The sequence below is a fragment of the Anticarsia gemmatalis genome, chromosome Z (assembly GCF_050436995.1).
Source record: "Anticarsia gemmatalis isolate Benzon Research Colony breed Stoneville strain chromosome Z, ilAntGemm2 primary, whole genome shotgun sequence".
Taxonomy (NCBI): Eukaryota; Metazoa; Arthropoda; class Insecta; order Lepidoptera; family Erebidae; genus Anticarsia; species Anticarsia gemmatalis.
Genome location: NC_134776.1, coordinates 6159421 through 6182585, shown reverse-complemented (window position 1 = coordinate 6182585; position 23165 = coordinate 6159421). Strand labels below are relative to the sequence as shown.

Sequence of the window (23165 nt, the reverse complement as noted above, 5' to 3'; positions counted from 1 at the left end):
GGAAGAAATTTATCGACTTTTCTTTGTCGCACTTTAAACGTTACGACTATTTTTTACTTCAACTTCAACGTCAAGTTGCAACATATTCAGAGCACAGCTGGTACAATATCTGTCCGTAAAATATAATTTTGTTTCAGTTTGAACCGCATATAGGCTTCATGAAATGCCAATAGTACACAGTGAGCGTACAAGGTGAAGGTACCAGCGTTGCCTCTGTCTGCTTATTAATGAACACTACCAGTACCTGATTGAGTGTACCGCGGACGCCGGGCAAGTGAGAGCGCTGCCTAAGGCGCACCTACAACCACTGACATGTCACCCAAGCGTCTTTCATAGTTATACACAACGACACAAAATGCAACTGCTCACGTTCACAAATATTAGCAAGACAGCGGTATATAGAGTACGAAGAGGCAACATTATATGTGTGAGCGGTGAGAAAGACGTGCTGTCTAAAGAGCTTTGTTTTACGTAGGGTTACAACAGTAAAATTTCTATTACAATCTTTTTGTTATTCCATTTAACTTTTAATGCACTGAGCGTTTTCGTCGCTCTAATGAGCTAGACACAACAGTCTAGTTGTAATGAACTTCAAATTACTATTGCAAAGAAGTTTTAAAGTTGCCAACCTACTATTGTATTATGCATGGCACGTTATGCTTTTTTTGCAATGAAACATGCATTGATGGGAGTGCGTACTGATTAGTATACTGTTTCACAAGTTTTAAGTGCACTAATTTTAGTCGAAGCCTTTTTGTTCGATTTCTAGTACTCTGAACAAGGATGATCTCCTGAACGTTGACTGAAGACCAAGACAAGTTCACTAGAGACATTGATAGTAGTTTTAAATATGACTCGTTTTAATGAGTGTACGGTAATAATACGCGATATTATAATTATTTATGTCAATTGAAATATTCAATTGCAAATAACTGTCTGTATGTCTATACACCGTGTTGAAACATTTATGGAATAATAGCATTTTTTTTTCATATAAGCCATGAGCATCAAAACAAAGATTGTAAACTTGACATTTACTAGAATTTAATAGAATCCATAGTTTGAACACTTTGTATAGGAATGGATGAATGTAAAAGCTGAGTAGGGGAGACGCACCTGCAGCTTATGTCCGAGCTTCACCCTCAGCTCTTGGAAGTAGGAGTCATGTTCGGAGACCATGTACTCGGACACGGGCTTGTTTCTACAGTAGGCTTCGTAGAGGAACATCCTCTTCTCAAGGAAGCGGCGGAACAGCGAGCCCAGCAGCTCGGGCTCCTCCACGCATCGGTGCAGTTCCAGCAGGAACTTACTGCACAAACCAACATTCCGCCATGTATGCGTGTACTCACTTCTAGCACAGATTGTGTCGCACGCCAGCCTTAACTCTATTTCTAACATTTACATTATTCAAACAATTGAATGGATAAATATAAATAAATTAAAATTTATAACGTTTATTCAAAAATGTTTGATTTGAAATATATTAACGCTCAGCGCCAGCCACTTAATCGCAAAGCATAAAACACATTTAAATAGAAACAAAACAAAAGTATAGATTCAATATAAAATAACGATTTATTAAAAAAATATGTCTATACTGTCTGAAGTTACTAAGAGGACATCAATAGGTTAGTAAAAAATGTAAGTATCTGTATGTTGTTACTGTTGAGGTTTCTTTTTTAGATACATTTATTTGTAAATGACAAACACATTTTGTAGTAATATTAAAACATGTACTCACTCTCTGTGCCACTCGTAGATAGCCTCGATGTTGCCGAAGATCATGCGATGTCTACGATCGCGCGCGAGTCCTTCAGGCAGGATCGGCTCAGCATTCGGATCCTGGAACAAAGCACTTGATTAATTCTGTGGCACTATACAACAATATATACCTAGTTAATGGAAACAAAGCGAATGACAAGGGGACGTCCAAATTGCTACGTTACAAAGCTTTGTAGCACCGATAATCCCGTCTCGTATGAATTTATTAATTAATATCTGGCCGTAATTGTTGCACAAGGTTAAGTTCTATACGATCAAGTTATATCATAATTTGATTCAGAACGGGAGCAGCGGTTCTATTGTTTTCATTAACAGTTTACCGAGCTTAATTGGAGTACGGTACTGAGTTGAGTTGTTTTATTGAAACCATTGTACTCAATGCGATTTTAATATCCATCACGGACATTCGGAGGGGAGTGGTCAATCGATAAATTGAATAAAGTTCGGTTAGGTAGTATTCCAGACCTCTCAGAGTCATGATCTGATACCTTGCCCAGATAGGAATATGAATGCAATTTTTACTGTTAAATGTGCCTCAGACAAAAGATTGTAACGAACTTCAAAGTTTGAGCAAGAGTTTATTTCTATAAATCTACGCGCATGTTACGAGAACTTCGTATTTAGTCTTTAATCGTCTGCATCCTTGGTGGCGGTGCATTCATTCGGGACGTAGATTCCTATCTTAGCGAGAAACCGCTATTTGTACTCGTTCGCTCACTGACACAAATCCTGTTACTTGGCGCCAAATGCGGAATGCAAATACGGAAACGTATTGTGGCTTGTGGGACTGAAGATCCTGTCTCAAGTAATGTGGAGTCGTCTGAAGATAAACATAGACTTGTACTGTTTTATCCTAAAATAGGTACGTCTTTTTGCACTACTTAAATTGAAAGTACTTGAGTTACTCTCAACGATGCTGTACAAAGGTCTTCACGTTTAGAAGTATAAGGCGCACCTAATAATGAGATGCCGGTAATAGTATTGTTGTTGTTTTTGTTTAACAGTACACAGTGATTGGTTTACTGACCTGTACGTGTCGCATGTATCCCTCACAGATAAGTTGTAGGTCAGATACGTAGATCTCCTCGGTGTCGACGAGCTCTCGCAGGACGTACTCGCGCTTCTTGAGAGCGGCTTCGTACGAGTCGGGCCCAGGAGTGACAGGTTGTTCTTCCTCGTCGCATCGGCCTGATGTGCCAGCGGCGCCCGCGAGTGACACACATCCATGCTGTTCCTACACATGATAATGTACCTGAGTATGACGTCATTATCTTTCGATTTTTTTCTATCACATCAAGTATCTAGGTTGACTTCTTAAGCACATCGACGCGTTATAATAATAGGTAGTAGTATTATTTCTGTTTCAGATCTAGATTTTATCAACGATGATTAGACGTAAGTTACAAGATAGGTGTATTTAATCAACAGTCTGTATATTATCTAAATTGATTAAACCTTCAACCAATGCCACTAGCGTCTACTCGTTATCTCGAGTAGGTACTGTGAGGCATTGTTTTAAAACAGTAACGTCAAAAATTTTACAATTGTAGAACGGAAACCTTGTTGCTAAGGCGCATAGTATATTTTACCTGTGGTACTACTATAATCGAAAGCGCTTATACAAATATTGAATATACCAAAAAACGGCAGAATTCAGCAAACCATGCAAAATAAAACCAAACAATGAAGCCTAAACAAATGAGGCTAAGTGTACACATGCGATATAAAAGCAGCTTTCCATCGTTGTAACGGAAAAGAAATCCAATCAACACAAAACTATGTAGCTAACGAACTGCCGTGAACGTTGCGGTGTTCTGCTTAATACTGGATAAACAAGATGTAACACGTGACTTCAAACAAAACACTACCCTACCGCCCATACTGTTCAAAGTATTCCATAAGTCCTTACTAGCTCTCACGATGTCTACGTGCATCGAAGTCATAGACGATAGCTTCACTTGGAATCAGAACTTCCTATATTATAGGCTATATCATATATGTAATAATAAGTTGCTTTCTTGGCACTGCAATGCTGTTGGAAAAAATTCATAGAAATAATTTTCCATTGAGTTACATGAATATATTTTCGGCTAAACTGATCATGATAATCGTAGATCTTTTAGCTTGAAATATTACATCGTTTTTTTTTAATGTAAAACCTCGTCATTGTAAACAATAATGCTGTTTGAAATGTTTGTGCCAGAGTGGAAAGCACTGAAAATAAAATTAACACTACTTTCGGGAACCTAAAATCTCTCCAGAATCTTAAATGATTTTTCTTATATGCCTACATGTCGACACATTCCCGTAAACGTTCGATTAATACTTTAACTCACGTGTGCCGGATATTACTTTGATTCATGATTGCTGTGAAAGTCTACATTTTGAACAGTACGGGTACGACAAATTAAATCAAACGAAAAAGAACATGCACACATCATGCAGTAATATAGAGCCGAACCATCCTCTCCTTAACGATCTGTTCGATTTCTGCAATGTCTGCGGGACCGTTACTACTGTCCATGGCGTCCATGGCTAGCGAGTTCTGAAAATATTCACCATTATATAACCTTCTGCTTGCAAGTACCTGTACGTCCTGTATTCCCATGGTTAATATGAAATGTATGAAAATTATTGGAAGTGATGCCAACGGTATTGGAGAGGTGTGTGCACTTACCCTGGTGGCCGGCGCGGAAGCGGCCGCGGCCGGAGTAGGCTGCTGCAGTACTGCTTGAGGATCCTATTGTGCCAAATAATAAATTATATAGTAACAATGAATTTGTAATCACCCTATTCGTTACCTATTATGCATTCTCTTCGGATTAATGTTGTGTTTAGAATGTACATTGTACAATCATAATAGTGTTGCAGCCAAGCAGATGTTCCATAATATTACAATCAAACTTTTAATTTATTAATATTTTGATAAGTAACACAGTATATTAGTGATTCAGATCGCGCGTAACGTGAATGAAGAAGGAAAACAAACCATTTTTATAGACTAAACACGATCTAATTTTGGTTGTTATTACGTCACGTGGGGTACCAATAAATAAGCGGTACGTTGATGTAGTGGCTAACGACATCGGGTAACACAGTGTGAGTGCGGCGGGATCAAGGACACAGCCCATTTCTTTAGCGATCATCCGGTCGTTTCGATACACATTGAGTTATATGTATGTTTATGTCAGATGTTTCAGACGTCTCACCTCAAAAGAATGTTGTTCGCGTCAGCGGTTATGACATCGTTTCGATTTTTCCGCCACAGTTAACAAGCTTAATGCTCATCTTGTTCAGTTTATCGTCAAAATTTTAAAATATTATCGTGAGAATATGTCATCGATGCGGATATCTCTTACATAATAAGCTAAGGCAGGCGTCGTATTTCCCTATTACCCTAACTTCAAAGTGATGAAAATTTTATAATAATATTTCCCTGATTTACATAACGATATTAATAATTACGTGAGTCGTTCATAAGCTATACTCAATCCAAAAATCCTAATAGGAACTAAGGTTCAGCAGGTCCCGCCAAAACCATTTTTGCATAAAATCAATTTGGTGTATGCTTTCAGAGCAGAGGTAAGTTAGTTATGGTGTCAGAGCGGCGATATCAGTGGCACGGTCGGCGCGCGGCGTTTAATCAACACAGCGGCCCGGCGCGGCGTCTAGCCGACCACGGCCACCCTATGTCCCACCGGGGGAGGCATTTTCACCACTGCTCACCCCATCACATGAACGCAGCAACTACTAATTATCCGCACAGAGTAAATATTATATTTTACTCATTGATTTTGACTGCAGCTAAAACTTTATTTAAGTGTTTACTAGCACGTTTAAACTCATTCCATCTTCTCTATGATGTAAGAAGTACAGTGAGATGAGGTGTAACACGAACCGTTTGTAACTATCAAATTTGTTCTTGGTACTCTTAGTACTTAACAAGAAAGCTGTACGGTTGATGGAGTTTCAATGTTGCAACATTTCATATTACAGTAAGCGAAGCAAGTCAAGTAATTTTAGCAGAAGCACATCTTAGGAGTTTCTTCCAGGAACTGAACTACAAGTATGCTAAAAGCTCCCTCTGCATTGTTGTTGAGTGTTTAACTACAACGTCAACTTATTCCAAGTATTGCGATCGTTGAAGTTTCTGCCTTAAATATGTCTTGCATTCGCGAACGGGAGACTAAGTAGGTATAATGTACGAGACGAACCTGTGCGCTCTCAAGCTTAGTTACATCAATGTGTTTATTTAATGCACCGCGAGAGTTCGACTCTAATGGCACCGGAAAGTTCGCACTAACTTAGCCTATTGAAGAAAGATGCCTATCTCACTGGTTTCTACTTAAGTTTTTGACTCTATGATGCTAGAGCTGGGTATTGGTAAACCCTGTAAACTAACGAACTATCCTTTTCATTAGATTGATAGACCACCTAATAATATTTAAATTATAATATTGAAGAGGTGTGTACCCTTCCACGCTTTTACTCGCACTAATTATTGAGATGTCATTGAGGAATGTACACATTTATTTTTGCATGGGGTATATTACGTAAGAATATAATAGCACTTACATTGATAGGTTTCATGGGTGGTGGCAGTTCGACGTCGACGGTTTCGTCCTCAGCCTCCTCTAACTTGCCGACCTCGTGGTCGTCGTGTCGGCCGTTGTCTCCGTACGGAATCTAAACCAAACATACGATCAGTTGGAAAAACATAACGTATCTGATAATATTACTGCATCTTATTAACTGGTCACAAAATACGACTTATAAGTACTTGAAGAAAGTGTCGTCAAAAGCCAGAATTGATTTACAGACACTTTTATTGTGAGAGAGCGTAGACACATTTCTTTGTTTGCATCACAATAAAAATACTTCGCCAAACAACTTGATACGCATGTCCCTGAATGAAAGTGACATTGGAAAGCTCGAGGAAACTCCAACAAATTTTCGGGATAAAGTTACGAGCTTTCATAATTACATTCTTTGAACTTACATGAACGTAGTTAATTTTGGTAGAAGGTGACTCACAAAGTACTTTGCTAGTATGATATAGAAAATAACTTTTTTATTCGTATGTTTTAATTAGTTGCTTTTATAAATTGAAGTCATGGTATACGATTGCAGACCACGGTATAAATTATTCGCGAGGTTAGACGTGACGGTCTGATTACAACCTGAAATAAATGATTAGTCGTAGTAATTACCTTAAGTTTCTTGTCTGATGGTATTTTCTTCAGTGGTACTGGTTTTTCGGTGGTGGCTGGGGACTGCGCGCCGGTTGGTTTCTCGGCCTTGCCCTGAGATTGTTTTCGCAGCCCGAGCCACCTCTTCCTACATGGAACAAAAAAAGAGAATTACCAAACTATGTTAATGAATCAAATCAAAGCGAATGAAGAGTAAAATTCTGCGGTATTTCGTACAGATCAGGGGTAGTTTATAAACAAATAGATACGCATAACGTCGGAATCATTAGATTTACAAAACCCTCATTAGTGCATCGAGTGTGTGAATTCCCTCTCTAAAATGTTGATTTCAGTATTACGGGCTTGTTTATAGAGCGTAAGTACAGCGCGGGTGGTAGCGGCTCGAGTACAGCCGGTACGATTTAGGCACAGCACAGTGCGTCGGCCATGGACCAATGGACCACAATTACACATATGTAACAGAATACGTTAACCGCATTACTTGTATTCGATATATCGTGCGTCATTATTACTTATAGATTCCCTCGTATGATGGACGCAGCCAGTTTGAGTTAGCGTCACGAACAATACAAAACTGTAATTGTCATGTCATACAAAACCGCAGATATAAGTGCGCTGTTCAATTATCTTAGCCACTCTTGATGATTCGATTTGAGAGTCGTTTTGTTTTGTTGTGACAACGTGCCTTTATTAATCGAAAGGATCGAAACAAAGGCATCTGCAGATGTTTGTGCATAGGTACATATTTCGCAAGGGTTGCTGTTAAATGCATGCGATAGGGTGCGTGCCTTTCACGGGCCATTTGATGTTCTGCACAAAAAAGAGAGTGTGTGCTTTGATCGACTGATTCGACACTCGACATATTTTTTTTCTTTTTAAAATCTCACGCCGTTAAAGTTGCGACAGTACTTATGTTAATAATATTTAATGATCAACAGACACTTAATTCAATGTTGCTGTCATTATTTTTAAGATAAAGTTTGTAAGATAGACATGATTTTTCTATTCTTGTTTAACATTAAGTAATTCCATAATGTGTTGTATGTGAACACATGCCATTAAATTTACTGCTCAGAGGCGGTTTTTAAAAAACGTAATAAATATTAATAATACACCTCTGAAAAATCCTAAAATGAATTTTAAAAACTGTGTAAAATAAAATTGTAAGCCCGTCAAAAGGGGTTTTTTTTATTCTATTCTAAACGTGACCCGTCCGAGTTTGATCCATACAGGCAATTTCAAATCCTAGATAGACAGGCAGCTCGCACAAGCCAAACACAAACTTGGTATTATTTGATCACAGTTGAAACACGAACCACGTTCATTTTTACGTCATGTTTCGCTCACAATATTCACACTACAAATGGAATATGACGTCTTTGGAGATTCACTGAGGAAGTTTTAGTTTACGTTAAGCATAGCGCTTCATCATCTTCATATAATTGGATTGTCGTAATACGAGTGAAAATCATTGTTGAACGAGATAGGCACTAACTTTACCGCATCTCACACGGTCAGATTGCTTTTTCCAAATAAGTATTAATATACTCGTAGATAACACTAATTTAATAGCTAGTTTATCTCCGTTTCTAATCAATATTTATTTGACAATGTCACTATCCTAAGAACTAATGACAGTTTATTACTTAATAATGTATGTGTACAAAGCAGCCGTTTAACATGACAACATTAACCCTAATAACAAACAGATTAAACAATTATGATGATTGCAGTGGCGCGCTCGCGGTGTCAATACATCAAGGCGACGAGGTTTTGTGTATTCGGTGCCCCACTGGATTACCTCATTAAAATTGGCGTTCATAAATTCATAATCCCCTGTCGATCGTTTTGATACATTAACAAACAATTGAGGATAATGCTGATTAATGAAATTGTGAAATGAAAATGAATTCAATAACTATTAGTTGATAACAAAATTATTGCGAAGTCTCTCGTCCTTGTAGACGTATTTGTCGGTAGTCTGTAAACATTTTATTAAAAAGTGACAATTGACAACTCATACACTTGTGAATTGTTTACAAAATTAAACGTAAAATTAACAATTGATCATTATTATGTATAACGGCTTCAATCATTAAGGTACGCTGTTCACTTTACAAATATGAATGTAAATCGAACCGTGTATCACCCACATAAAGGTTTCATGGTTGTGATTAATTACTCTGATACGAGTCACGTATGTTGATATACATTTGGTAGATTTGGTTACGTATGTGTTTTGACATGGCAACAAAGTGACAATCAATATAACGAATTAATTTCATAGCGTTTTATCTTACAATACATCGGTCGAAGTGGTCAGATCTTCGTCGAGCCAAGGACTCGTCACCGCAATGCGGTCGGGCTCCGGTGCCGACTGACAAAAAGATCCAACACCAATACAATGGATCTGCGATCGCACTGTGTCCTACGTATATATTGCAATCTCAACCACTCAGAACTTACTTCACGTGAACAACTTGATTCCACATAGTTTAATGGGCGCGGGAACGTTCCACATCACTGTCACACACGATCACTACAACGCTCGAGTTCGCACTGACTAACATGCAAAACATGCACAAACATTGTTATGTGGTTTCTATTTCGAAGGAGTAAATAAAGTGATCAGGGGACGGACGACAAGCAGCAGTATCGAAGTGGTTATGTTGTAATAAACGTTTGTAGGTGTGTGGCGGCGCGGCTCGCGGCGGAGGGATGTGCTGTGTGCGATTGACGGCACGCGGTCACGCAACCGTCTGCCTCACTGATAGCCCTTGTCGCGGACTACACCGATACCTCAATTACATATCAATTAATAAGCTTGTCCGACCTGTCGCGATCGACGTCACATCCATTTGCCTACAATTTTTCAATTACGTAACTGCATATTTTGAAAGCGGTTTTCACGCCTTAACAATAATACCGACATTAACATTCCAAAAAATACCATTCGGTATCGGTTTGCGCGTAAAATGCTTTTATTACGAAATATTTAATTGCTTATTTGTTTGTCACCGAGGTAATGTGTTCAGTAAGAACGGACGAGATAAGATAACGTAAATTGTAAGGAATTGATAAGCGATATTTGTCAGCCACTCAACGTCGTCAAAGAACTGTGTTTTATCAGCTGACCAGCTAAAACTAAGTACTACCTCGATACTTGGTACTCTTTATTAGACAGAGGGAATACTGAGAGTATATGTCGCTTCATTTTAATAATAAATTAAATCGTAACGTTTTGCACGGCAGAAATAAAATGTCTAAAATAAACTATCATAACACGAAAGCTGAGGTGCGCTGTAAAGGAAGATGAAGGAAACAATTTCACTCATCTGCTGTGTTACTCCATTATGGAGTGACAACTAGACGTCTCCTTTCCTTTGTTTATTATTGTACAATGCACGCTCTCAGCTAGACCATGGGAAACAATACCTTACCTTCGACATCAATTACATAACCGCACATATAGTTGTTTTACAACCATTTTTAAGTGCGTTAAAAGCAGCAAAGTGGCGGCACTTCACTTGTCCTTAGTTCGTACTTAGATAATTTAAGGAAAGGACTATCTGGACTTCAATCCATAGGTATGTATGACGCGGTATTTTAAGTGGTCTCCGTGTATTCATATAATAACAATTCATTGTTGTTCAGCTGTTTGTATTTTGAGACTGCTCCCATTAAAGTTCATGGTCTCCAGATGCGATGTCAGCATCACATCGATTTGATGAATAAAAACGCTGAAAATACAGGAACCGCATTGCATTCATGCATTTTTGAACAGATTTATGTGCAGAACATAGCCATGTCGCAACACGTCAAAAATGGTGAATAAGTAAGTGTGGCTATGTATTTTTTAATATGACTGCAGGTGATAGCTGTTGAAATGATAGCGTACATTATTTTCTTACGTCACACTCATGATTACGCAATGTTTGTCGTCCTGAGAAATATGAAATATATTAGTAATCGGTGATATTTTGTTATTGTCGATGCAATCACAGCAAACACAGTCTAACGAAGACACTATTACTATCAGTACACAATAACACGGATCTTAGCGCGATTATAACAGATTAAAATTACGCGAGTTTCGATAAGGTGTGTCGATGGAACAACCTGATATGACGGAAACAGTTGGCACAACAGCGTCGCGAATCATCCGCGACGGCGGACATGGCTGACAGATGCGCGTGCGGCGGCGGTGCACCACTACTCTGCGACTGAGCACCGCCCGCGGTATCGCTCAACAATTAGATAAAACTATGCCAAGATAAAAACATGACTAATACACGAGTACCAAACATTTACTTACTCCGAGATACCAATTAGATAAGTTTATTGTCTTCGGACGGAAATCCTTGTTAATCTCATTTTCGGAAATAGTTTATCAGTACATTTCCCTTATATGTAGCGCTTCTAGAAACTTTGCACAACTTTATGACTTTTGCCTTTCAATAGGAACAAAAAGGATTTATATTTATTGCGTTTAGTGCTAATAAATAGGTATACTCCTTGTCACTTGGCCCATTCAAAGTAGTTTTGATATTAATTTAATCAAAACTAAAGACAATCAACGTATTAAAATCGATTGGCACGTTACTGTATAGAAACATACCCAACGGTATGAATATAAACCCAGTGTCGGTAAAAAACATTATCGTAATTGGGTAAAAAGGTACTATATACCCCGAAGTAGGCTGTAATTGTGACGTCACGTTCTACTCGTACTATTCGATGTAAAACATATGTATAGATTACATACTATGCATTCATAAACATTTGTAGTCACTTACCCGCCGAAAGCCTTCCTCGTCTTGACTGGGCTAGCAGCAGTGGCTGCTCCGGGGTCAGAGCTCGATGCTTCTGTAAAAGAAAACAATTGTTAATACCATTAGCATTTTGCCTCATTTGGCGTCTTATTTCTCGTATGTCAAGAGCTATAACAACAGGTCTACCTGTACAATTAAGTAATTGAAGACTACAATTTCCAAAATTCACGTAACAAACCAATTTAATAACGCTTTTATGTAGTGGTGTGGACACGAGAAGCGGAGACAAAGGATAATTTAGGCAAAGATACTTGCAAACGAAAACCGGCACATAATGGACCAACTCTAATTAATTATGCATTTAAGCCTCTGTTTTAGGAATAGATTCGTGAAAAGAGACGAGTACTCTTGTGTTCGTACGCGTGGTTACGCTAATTGAAGTGAATGCATCGTGCAATTCAAACATACAAAAGGTGAACAAGCAAAATTCAGAAGGTACGGAATTCCCGCATAATATTTGATAACCATTCCGTTGGTTTTGCGAAGTCACTTGTTAGTTGTTACGTACGAACAGCCTATTATCTCTATCAATCAAACCTACCATTGCGAAAACAACTATACGTACATAGTTTTGCTTAATATGTCAACAGGAATTAGTATACGTATTTCGACTATTGTTATTAAGTTCGGTGTCTGAGGAAACAAGCAGTGGTTTACAGTAGAGTGGTGTCCATTGTTTGAGTATTACACGAATGATTGTGGTGCTAACCGTCCTCCGCTTATATTTCCTACTGTCCGAATTTCTCATGCAAATATAATGTACATATTTCAGATGCCCGTTTTAATCTTACGGTAGCTGAGTAAAGTACACAAAATTGAACATAAACTTTGACTTAATTTGCTACTCTTTATTTCTTCAAAAAAGGTTTATTGGAATCGAGCAAAAATCATTACAATTATGTCACTCAATTATAGTGGTAAAATGCAATAATGACTTAATAATAGATTTTCGTCGATGCGTGTGTCTTAACGGTTAATATATCGATTGTTATCACATAATAGTTTGCATCGCTATAGAAGGTTTGTCTAATGAATACGTACAACCGGTAGAGAAGCACAAATACGTGATCAACGGAGGAACATGCTAGCTATGTGCTTAGCTCGTGTGCGACTATGTATGCGCGGCATGGCATTGCTCAAAATATAACGCGGTTAACTATTCGTTTGACTTTATTGAGAGCTCAATTTGATTCGAGTCCAGTTTCAAATTCATTGATATAAAGGGCATACAGTATGAGAGGAATGGAAACCACTCAGTAATTGGTGTAATCAATGCATTTCAAACGCGCTATTAGATAGATATACCTCATTTATCTAACTGATAGACTATGTAGCGATCAGCGATTTATTAAATAGCTATTAATGAGTCCATCATCGCGATGGGCCGAAATAATTCCACACTTACGAATTAGGAGTAGGATTTTAGGATAATTTAGTAATAAAGACATTAAGTATTGTGTCCGCGGAACTAAAATCCACCACAAAAATCATAACTGACCGCAACCGGTACTGAATAAAATGCATCTCGATAGGGTTTATTTTTACACTTGAAAAAGCATTCAGTATGCAGTGCGATACAAAGAAAGGAATCTGATTGTTGGTAAAGAAAACCAAGTGAAGCGTACAGTCCTTTTTGTAGAAGTTAGCGTCAGGTGCGTATCGTGGAGAGCCGGCGACCTCTAGCCCTCTCACCGTAACGGTTCTATTCATTTCGTTATGTCTACGTGCTCGATGTTATACATCTGTCAATAAACTTTTCTCCGTTTACAAAGGAGAGAAAAAATAAGCTGTTGCGGTGGAGTCAGGTTACTCAAAGCGAAGAAACAGCTCACAAATGGACTTACGAACTTTATATTTTTCCTTTTACTTATGAAAATGGTTGAATGGCGTTCTACAGATTTTTCTATTTTATAAACAGTGTTCAATAGAAAATGAATAAACAGGTGACTTAAAATATGGCTTGTTGGGGTGTTGGAGAAACATTAAAATTTCGTGATTAATAGATACCATGCAGCTGACGCGACTACGACGTGCTAAAAAACTGACGCGATTTGATATAGAAAAGCAAGATAAATAGCATTAAGCTGAGATGCTTGAATACCGTGTACATTTCGGCAGTAAGGTCTAGTCTTGTGCAAACCTTTTACCAAACAATTACAAATTCCGCAATGATACTGAGAATACCTCTAGTCAGAGAGAATACCTGGCTATATTCTTGAGTATTTAATTTCAATATCTTACAAAAAGCTTGAATCTAACTATTAGTGATATTTCAAACGTTCTGTGAAAATGTGTTTGGGTATCATAGAAGATATATAATTTATGATTAAAGATACCATCAGTGTGTGTAGCACAAAACTAATTAGGACACATAAGCCGTGCGTGCCGGGGAGTAATTCTATTAGCAGTCAATGATGTCGATGTAGGCTAAATACTAAGACACAGGGGAAGGTCAAAGGTGCCTATGGCGGCAAATATTGTTCGCAACCGCAAACACTGTCAAACTGAACCTACTAATAAACAAAGCTTTCTGAAACAAATATGTTTTGCTGGTTAAACATACATCTTGTTACATTTAATGGATTTTATAAGACAAAAATCAACTGCTCCATATTAAACGTGTTGCATTCGCTTTAAAGTTACTATATTATATTATAGTTATGTTGAAATGTATAGCTTTATGTTTGCCAATCTGTTTGCATAACGCTCAACCGTTTGGTAAACTGGCTTATCGTTGCGAGCCAGTTAACAAACTGACTACAATTCGATTCTAACGTGTTGTAGCCGTCGGTAACTCAATCACTAGTCTCTCCTTCCTAACCACCTATCGCCCTTAATTATAATCAGGTTACTTACGCGAACCTTAAATGTTGTAGTAGCCGGTTAATTTCGTCAAAATTCCCTTCTTTTAAGAAGAGCTAAAATGATTATGTTGATATTCCCGTTTTAATTAAATTAATAAAAAGTGCAATGAAAAAGTTTATCTAAGAGCCCGCGAAATTTTCGTTTTAAATGTACTTAATTTATAATTCAGTTTCAGTAGCGGCCAATTAAAAATTGTTTCAGATGTATGTGTATAAGTTCGACGCTCAACTAATGTAAACTAGATCACGTGACGAGAAGAGACTAAAATATGCTACACAAATTTAATAAGATTTCAACGAATACAAAATAATATATTAAACGCAAATTATGACTTACTGGCACGTGACGACAAACACTCTTAAAATGTAGGATTCATTGGGGTCGTGAGTATGGCGAACGAATTAGGACAGACTGTTAGTATTTGAGTTGTGATTTCGATTTAAACAGAGGGTACCTGAGAAAAGCAGCAATGCTTTGTAACAGCACGAGCAGAGAAACATGTGAGACGGTGGCAGGTGTCGCGGCGACTGCGACCGATCGCGGTTCTACGCGGCCTGCGGCCTATAGTGTTGTTCGTAGATCATTCATTTACAATTCAATGTTTAATTTACTTAATAACTTCTGCCCTTAATTATTCAATGATTCTTAATGAAAATGAATAATTATTAAGATTAATCCTATCTATGTCGAAAGTATTGTGACATGTCAGCAACTGTAGATACATTTGTTCTGTTGGCTAACGATGGGTTGTCTAGTTGATGGACAAATAGCGGGGACGTGTCGTAGAACCGGAAGATTCAATGACGTTCTTTGTTTCGCTGAAGAGTCATACGTCAGCCGGAGTATTGTAGAGATATAAAATGTGTAGTTGATCCAATAAGGTAAGCGGGTGGATCGTAATTACATGGGACTTTTCAGGAAGATTAAATTCATGCTCTATTTTGCACATTGTGTGTTTAATTCGAAAAACCATGTACGATATACCTGTTATGCCGTGGCTGGACTGCATAATCAAAGAACTGAATTAAATTAATTTGGCTCTCGGCTCCGAATATGCAAAGCAGTTTCAGTGGAGTTTTATGCCAAAAATATTTTTGTTTTCAACAAGTTAAGCACTATTGTGATCACCATTCATATTTTTCCCCTATTTCGCTAAATAGAGAATTTAAACAAGGCCTTAGGGCCTTTTGCGAGTTTTCTGGGAGGGTGCGACGCATAATAAATTAAAAACCAAAAGCGACTATTGTGTTGCAATTTAACTCTGATACAACTGGTAACTTAAACTACTGGTACTTAACTAGAACAAAAAATAAAAATAGCAAATGTGTCTCATGCCTAGTTAAGTCTGAGTGTAGACAAAACCAGTGTTCCGTGAGATCGGCTACGGAATCGGGCAGCATGTTTAGAGGAGCTCCTATCGATTCCTCCCGCGCCCCACATCGACCACTCATATACATCAATCTTCGACACATCTTTATGAATTCACGAGTATTCTTTCTTACATTTACAAGCGAATGACGGATTAGGGATATGATGGAGATTTTGTCAAATTGCAAGTACAATTTTATGTGATAGGGAAACGTATACTTTTGGAATTGTCAGTTCCTAACAACCCCAAATTTTACTTTTATACTCGTGTATGTGATCTACTGTCTCGCTATGCTGATGTTTGTATGGGAAATGCTAATGGGACGGTTACTTTCTCTGCAACACCAACGCAAACAAGGCATAACGACACTAGTGACATAGCAAGAGAGTGGTAAAAGCGTAACGATATCTATAATCTATTTGTGACCGATTAAGACGGACGTGCGAAAACGGTTGGCGTTCGGCCCAATTGTTATTTTTTCACACCACAGCAATAATGGGTCTGTGGTGATTTTCAAAGAATAACATTATGGTTTCATTGTCATTGCTGCGGGAGACGATGTTTCACAAATAGCAATTGTTTATGTTTTCATTGTTAAGAGTTTTTACTTGCATTGTTAAATGGTTCACTTTGTGGTTGTAGTTTCAAACTCGATGTATTCGGGATGTCGTATTTGGTCTTACAATAATAGTATGTTTTTTGATTATTTGAATTTAATAAATTAATTTACTTTTGCAAGTATATAGACGGACAGTAAACGAGATACTAGGTATTATAAATAAAGTTAAGTACGTTTCGACACTGGGTCTTGTAGGAGGTTTGAACTGGACACTCATGCCTTTGTAGTCAATACGCATAAGATCGATGTGCAAGTGATCGGAACAAACATTAATGCACGCGGCTTGATTGAACACGAACTTCTCTTTGTTGTCGTTGGCATGTACATTGTTCATGTAATTTGACAGCCATAGAAGCAGGCCTTTGACTGGCTCTAACATTTCTAAGCCGACTATAAGCCGAATATCTAAAATCTCGTCGGACGCATGAGACGGATCAAAGGGTCAATTGGCAAATATGTGCACAGTCGGAAGCACGCCCTGGAGCAAGCGCATTGTGCTATGATACAGTGAGCGATTCATACAGCTATGCCACAGTAAACACTGTTTGAGACATTCTCCAAGTCAATATTAGTACCTACGGTCTGCAAATAACTACTTATTTGTATGTAATGACGACTACAATATAGTCTAGGTTTTTATGATTATATTTATGAGACCGGTAACTTTAAATACTTGTATGATCACATGTAGCTGAGTTATAATTATTCTCGTTAGATTTCATGGAATGAACAAGTTGTAAAGTTAACAGTACAACCTTCTGTTATTCGGAAAATAAAATTTAATTAATGTTAAAATGTGTCCTTAATTTATTAAATTTAATGAAATTGCCGTAAACAACTTTTTGAGGCAAAACGTAATCGGCCGCTGTTGGAAAGTTGTCCCTTACGAGGACTGCCAAATAAATAATATATGTTTTTAATTATACACGCAAGCTACACGCTGTATATGGTGCGGGTAACCCAGTAGCCGAGTGGTAGTAACGAGTGGCCCTGTAGGCCGTGACTGTACTAACCAACGTGTCATACTTGTATTTTGCCTTCAACGGAACTTTAATATATTAAGAATAGGGTTTAATTCATATTGTTGGGAGTGCCAACAAAAAGTTTGTGCAAGTACAGATGCGAAGTTATATTTAAATCACGGCGCTCATCTGCAATGTTAAGGTTGAATTCCGGAACGTTTGCGTCACGAGAACGCCCGTGTATGGGCTTGTACTAGTGGATGCTTATGGAAAATAAGGATATAGTGAAAAGTAACTTCAATCTTTAAGTCCGCTATCTCCGGAATCTAGACATGTCAGGTGAACTAACAAATCATAATAATGTACCTAAATTTATTTATTATGATTGCTGTTAACACTTCTACGATTGCCAAACTACGCGCTACGTATTTACCACGGTACGGAACAAATATTTACTTCCCGGTTTTTTTTTAATATTATCGTAATAAGACCCAGATTATTTTTGCTTGTACCCTTTGATAATTCCATCTGTACACAAACCCTTTTCAGTCTTGTCAATTTGGGTGTGGTTGGAAATATGAGATGAAACATAATACTGGTTTTGGTACTTTGTATTAAAGAATATAAATAATATGTATAATGGTCGCTGTATCTTAATTCCAATTGACTTATTAATTTTGGGACACATCTCTGGTATCACTATATTTAAATGAAGCTCATGTTGATGCTGAAAAGACATCTTTGTGTGACTGGTACAAATTGGTACTTAATAATTAGTTTTCAGAAAACTGATAACGAAGAGTTTTAAAAATCTTTATGAGAAAAAAATCTCTCTTATTCGATAGTTAAATTAGTCTTCCTTAAGGTAAAAGAGCTGTTACACTCAAGGTACGTATGATGAGTTCTAGTGTGAGAGAATGAATGCTTGTTAGTGCTTAAGTAGATATCTCGGTAGTGCCGCCGGGCGTCGTGCAAATACGCTTCAAGTGTACCTAATCGCTGCGGATTGGATCTGGAGTTTAAAAGCTGTTGCACTAATCGACTGCGAACGTGTTAGTAGTAGTGAACTCTTAATCACAATGAGAATAACGTGTAAGTAGGTACTTGTAAATAATGTAAATTAACCACTAATTGAAAACCAATCATGTGCATTCAAAATTACAAGCAGTTTTAAAATAAAATATAACATAATTATATAAAAATGTTTTTATTCAGTAGTGCGCGTTGTTTTGTGATTTGTGTAACGTTTCATAACAGCCAACGGAAATAGTATAAAAGTAGTGATAGACTAAAATATGGCACAGTTTGTGGATTAAAATAATATAAAAGCTTATTTTAAGCGCGTGCGGCGGTGCGGCGCCAGCGCAGCGCTAGCGCACCACTGGGTCAACGAGCCGAAGGACTGACACACTTATCAAATAAATGAAAATTAACCTTGTACGTAAACGTAATTCACAAGGTTTAAGTAGACCGACGCTGGCCGCGAATAGTTTTAGTATGGACGCTCGTTGATGTATTTATTTTTGTTTGCGTCGTTCACGCAGCTTTGCGAAAAAGAAACAAAAACTCATTGAAAGTTTCATGAAATTATTTCGCTCAAAGATTTTGTTATTCTGTCCGATTACCTTATAATCCGCGTAGTTTTTTAAACTATGAACTATAACGTGTCGCAAATAATAGACGCTAAGCGCGGTTAAACACCTGGCGAAGATAACCTCTCGAGCGCCCCAACGTCAAAATTCAAATAGGTATACCGTTAAGCGTCCAGGCCAAAAATGGCGCGCGAAATTGAATTGGCGGTTGGCGTTTAAGCGCCGATTCCGTCATATTTTAATACTAACACCCTAGTCATACCTTATATATTTGAAATCTACATTAAATTTGCTATAGATTAAAAAAATAAACCACAAATAATATTTGATAGTGGTAGTACAATAGTGGGTTTAATCTGAATATTTTGTGCTTTAGGCATGTGTTTGAAGAAAGTCTAAAAAATATTTTTAGGCAAAAAAAATAATATGACGAAAGGTCTTATCGTGTAGTTAATGAATAATGACATTAAAATCCAACTGTAATATATACTCAAATCTTTAAAATTAGTTAAAAAAAGGATTTACAATATTGGTCATAAAGGAACATGTCGTTGGGTCAGATGTTGTTTAAGGTGCTCTCTGGCCTATATCAACCACTTATTCAAGTGTGTGCATTAGATCGTCGTCTCGTTTCATCAGCTTCAATGTCAAATATGTTTGAAAGGGATAAACATAGTTTTAGCATTTCATTTTTACGTTTTTTAAATGCAAAATCGTTTTGCCGTACCACGGTGGCGGGGCGCTTGACGGGGGTAGAACATTCAACCGTGACACGGTGGCCGGGCGCTTGAGAGGATAAACTTATTCTCTGATTTGAGACGCGTAAAAAGATGATGCGCACCTTTAAATGGTGTAGCTAGCTAGGTTGTTTCACTGTAAAGGACACTCCACGCTCGCAAGGCAGATTGGCTTTAAGAAACGTGTAGCGTACTTGGACCTAAAAGCAACAACGAACGCGCACTAAAGTAGTAATGAAAGATTTCAGCTTATGTACACTTGAGAGTACATCTTGAGAGACAAGCTCCGTAAAATCGAACACACCGATTTCATATGACAAGAATCTAACGCTCGTCAAAGTTTCACTTCGAAACTTCATCTAACTTGAGCCCGAGGAACTAATTAATTGATTGGAACTTATATTCCTTATATACTCTAATAGACAACCCGAAACCAGGAATTAGAAAAAAGGATTTTTAAAAATATAGTAAATTTGCTTTTCTTTCATAATAAGTTCTAATTACGATGCGTGTTGAAAACAATTTAAATCGTTATCACTATTAACACAGCACTAAAACAGGTTCGTCACACAACATTAAGAAGAGCCACAACCACTTAGTTATTGATTGAAAAGTAATTTTACTCAATAACAAACAAGAAATCAATTAGTGCACGATACCGATCATGTGAATTGCATTAAACAGTTTCACGTTTATTACACACTTGCTTCGGGTTCACCGTTACTACGTGTTAATGTTTGTTTATAGTTGGTGACGACAGTACGTAGAGTATCGGTATTCACTGGGAACTAAATCGCGTTTATTTAGCATAGGAGATAATTTATTAGTCACTGTGTGAAGTGCGGATGTGGGTCGCGTTCGCGGGGCCGGTATGCAACGATTCTTACCTTTGTGTTTATCCATTTAGGCACAGAGTTGCAACCATCAATCAGTGTTAGATACGAGGACGGCGAATGATCGCACTCGCGGGAGACGGAGCGCGACTCCTGCGCCGGCTACGAGTTCACTACTCGGACATTATTGTGCAAGACCCGTGCCCCGTCCTATTCAATTTCAAATATGGTAGCGGCCGCGCGCGCACGTCCTATTGGACAGTTACAGCATAACAACCAAATAGTCGCAAATCGAATTGTAAATAAATCATTGGATCACTACTAATGGGCAAGTGATTAATCGGAATGTGACAATATTTTGGACATTCAAATTCCGCTGGATAGAGTTAGACAATGAATCGCTATAACGGTGACTGTTTGCGGCATATTCAATTTGTCAAATAGGTAACATTACCACCATTCAAATTATAACATGTTTAATTAGAGTAAGAAAAAATCGAAAGTATCTGAGAATTTTGGTTGTAGCTTCATTGAATTCTAGTTGAAAATGGTAAATAGATATAAATCTCATAAGAGGATAATTTTATAAAAACTACTTAAAAGTAACTTAATGATAAGAACAGTTCAATATTTTACTATAGATATTTTTAAGGAAGCAGGTTCTCTTTTTCCCCTGTAGGTTTTATGTTATTTCCTACGAAACGTCGCGTCGCACAAGACGTTCACTTTTATCACTTTGAAAGAGCTTTTACCTTCACCGCTAACCATTTTTTATTGCTTCTTAGATCGCGAAAGGGTTCTCAATTTTACACTAAGTATTCATGTTTGTTTCTTCTGCACTGTGAAAAAACTTGCTCTTTTCAGTTTCAACTTTTAAGTATATTTTATTGTTTCCTAGTAGAACGGCGTGCAAGAGAATTTCACTTTTTCCGTTGAGAAATTCTTCTTTCATTTATTGTTTTTATGAACGTTGCGAATTTAGTTTGACTTTCTTTATAAGAATTTTGTACGAACTTCTTTCATTCATAAAAAATCAAAAGCGACTGTAGTCAACTTTTAAAGTCCCGCTCCAAATCGGTAAATAGTTATGTAGAATTGATAAAGTTAAAAATATACCTACAAAAACATTTTTGTCATTATCCGTTGTAAATAAATATTTGATCACGTCAATCATCTCAAACCCGACGCTTACTCATCATCTGACCAAACGCAAGTGGTAAGTTTTTTAAGACTATAGTATAAATAAGGTAATGTTTTTTAAAACAGAGTTTGATGTAAAACTCTGAGTCAAAATGGTCGGAAGTGTGTTTAAATCGTAACTCATGTATGGATTAGTATGTATTACCGTTACCGTAACAGTGGTAAGATAAACATACGTTTTACTGATATATTGCCAAGATAGTGCGTATCGTTTACTACACGGGCTGAACGGTGACTCATATGGCTCTGTTTTATGTAACCCGCAGTTTTTACGTAGCGTACACTATATGAGAAACAACCGCACGCAAGATTGCAGCACTGATGACGATTAGCGCTGAATGAGTACGTTCAAAAATGTTATGGTGCGTGGGTGTTTTGCAGTACAGCTCTTCCTTGCCGTAATCTATTAAAAACGCGTTTTCAATCTCCATTTTTACACTTTATAAGCGGTTGGGAGGAAAAATATAAAATCTGTCAGACTGCAAGCTTTAAGTGACTGCGTGATCGTAGTTAAGCTTGAGTGCCTCGGTGCTTCCGAGAACAAGCAAGTCTGCCGCGGCTGCTAACTAGACAGCAGTCATTTAGCAAACTCGAGATTTCATACTTAATTTTATACAAGGTTGACTACTGATTTAAACAAAATGGTGGCATACAAATGGCGTTTTATGCAGCTTTACAATTTCTTTTTGATCTTCTAATCGTTATGGTTTCACAAGCAAAATAATTTAGTTTTATAAAAATAGAAAATCGTACCTTTTTGAGAATTTCTCTTCGAACATAGAAATATTATTGACGGGTGTAACTTCGTAAGTTTGTAGTAATATAATAAGTACTATTGTTTTTTTAGTCAGCATCATTTCTCAAAGCTAATTTTGAGATTCACAATAGTGTTGTGGACATATTAGATATATTTTAAATTGATGCATTACAAGATCGTAAAAAGACAAAGTTCAGCTTTTTAAAGCGGTTGCCTTTAAATTTCTTTGCCAACTATGGATATAACTATTTTATCCTCACTTGCGTGGGTTGATAAATCTCATAATTTGATGTAAAAGAAATGTACATAGTAGCACGTAAAAGTTACAAGTACCACGTTTAATAATGATTAAACGTGGTACTTGTAACCATGTCAATAATACTATAATTATTTTAAATAAGAGCTTT

At 37.4% G+C, this 23165-nt stretch overlaps 1 protein-coding gene across 6 annotated transcripts in view; it reads right to left on the bottom strand.

The window, feature by feature from the left end:
• trio (trio Rho guanine nucleotide exchange factor) overlaps positions 1-23165 on the bottom strand; it is a 130525-nt gene that overhangs the window by 10785 nt on the left and 96575 nt on the right. For 5 of the 6 annotated variants that reach the window (XR_012960324.1, XM_076134364.1, XM_076134368.1 and 2 more), the window contains 8 exons: positions 11789-11858; positions 6993-7119; positions 6358-6468; positions 4460-4522; positions 4244-4327; positions 2810-3016; positions 1742-1842; positions 1117-1309 (listed from right to left, as the gene is read on the bottom strand). Coding sequence is in view for 5 of the 6 variants with exons in the window: in XM_076134364.1 (XP_075990479.1) it covers positions 1117-1309; positions 1742-1842; positions 2810-3016; positions 4244-4327; positions 4460-4522; positions 6358-6468; positions 6993-7119; positions 11789-11858 (956 nt within the window). In the remaining variant the exon portion in view is untranslated. The remainder of the gene's footprint in view (positions 1-1116; positions 1310-1741; positions 1843-2809; positions 3017-4243; positions 4328-4459; positions 4523-6357; positions 6469-6992; positions 7120-11788; positions 11859-23165) is intronic. The other variant, XM_076134365.1, reaches the window with a different exon arrangement.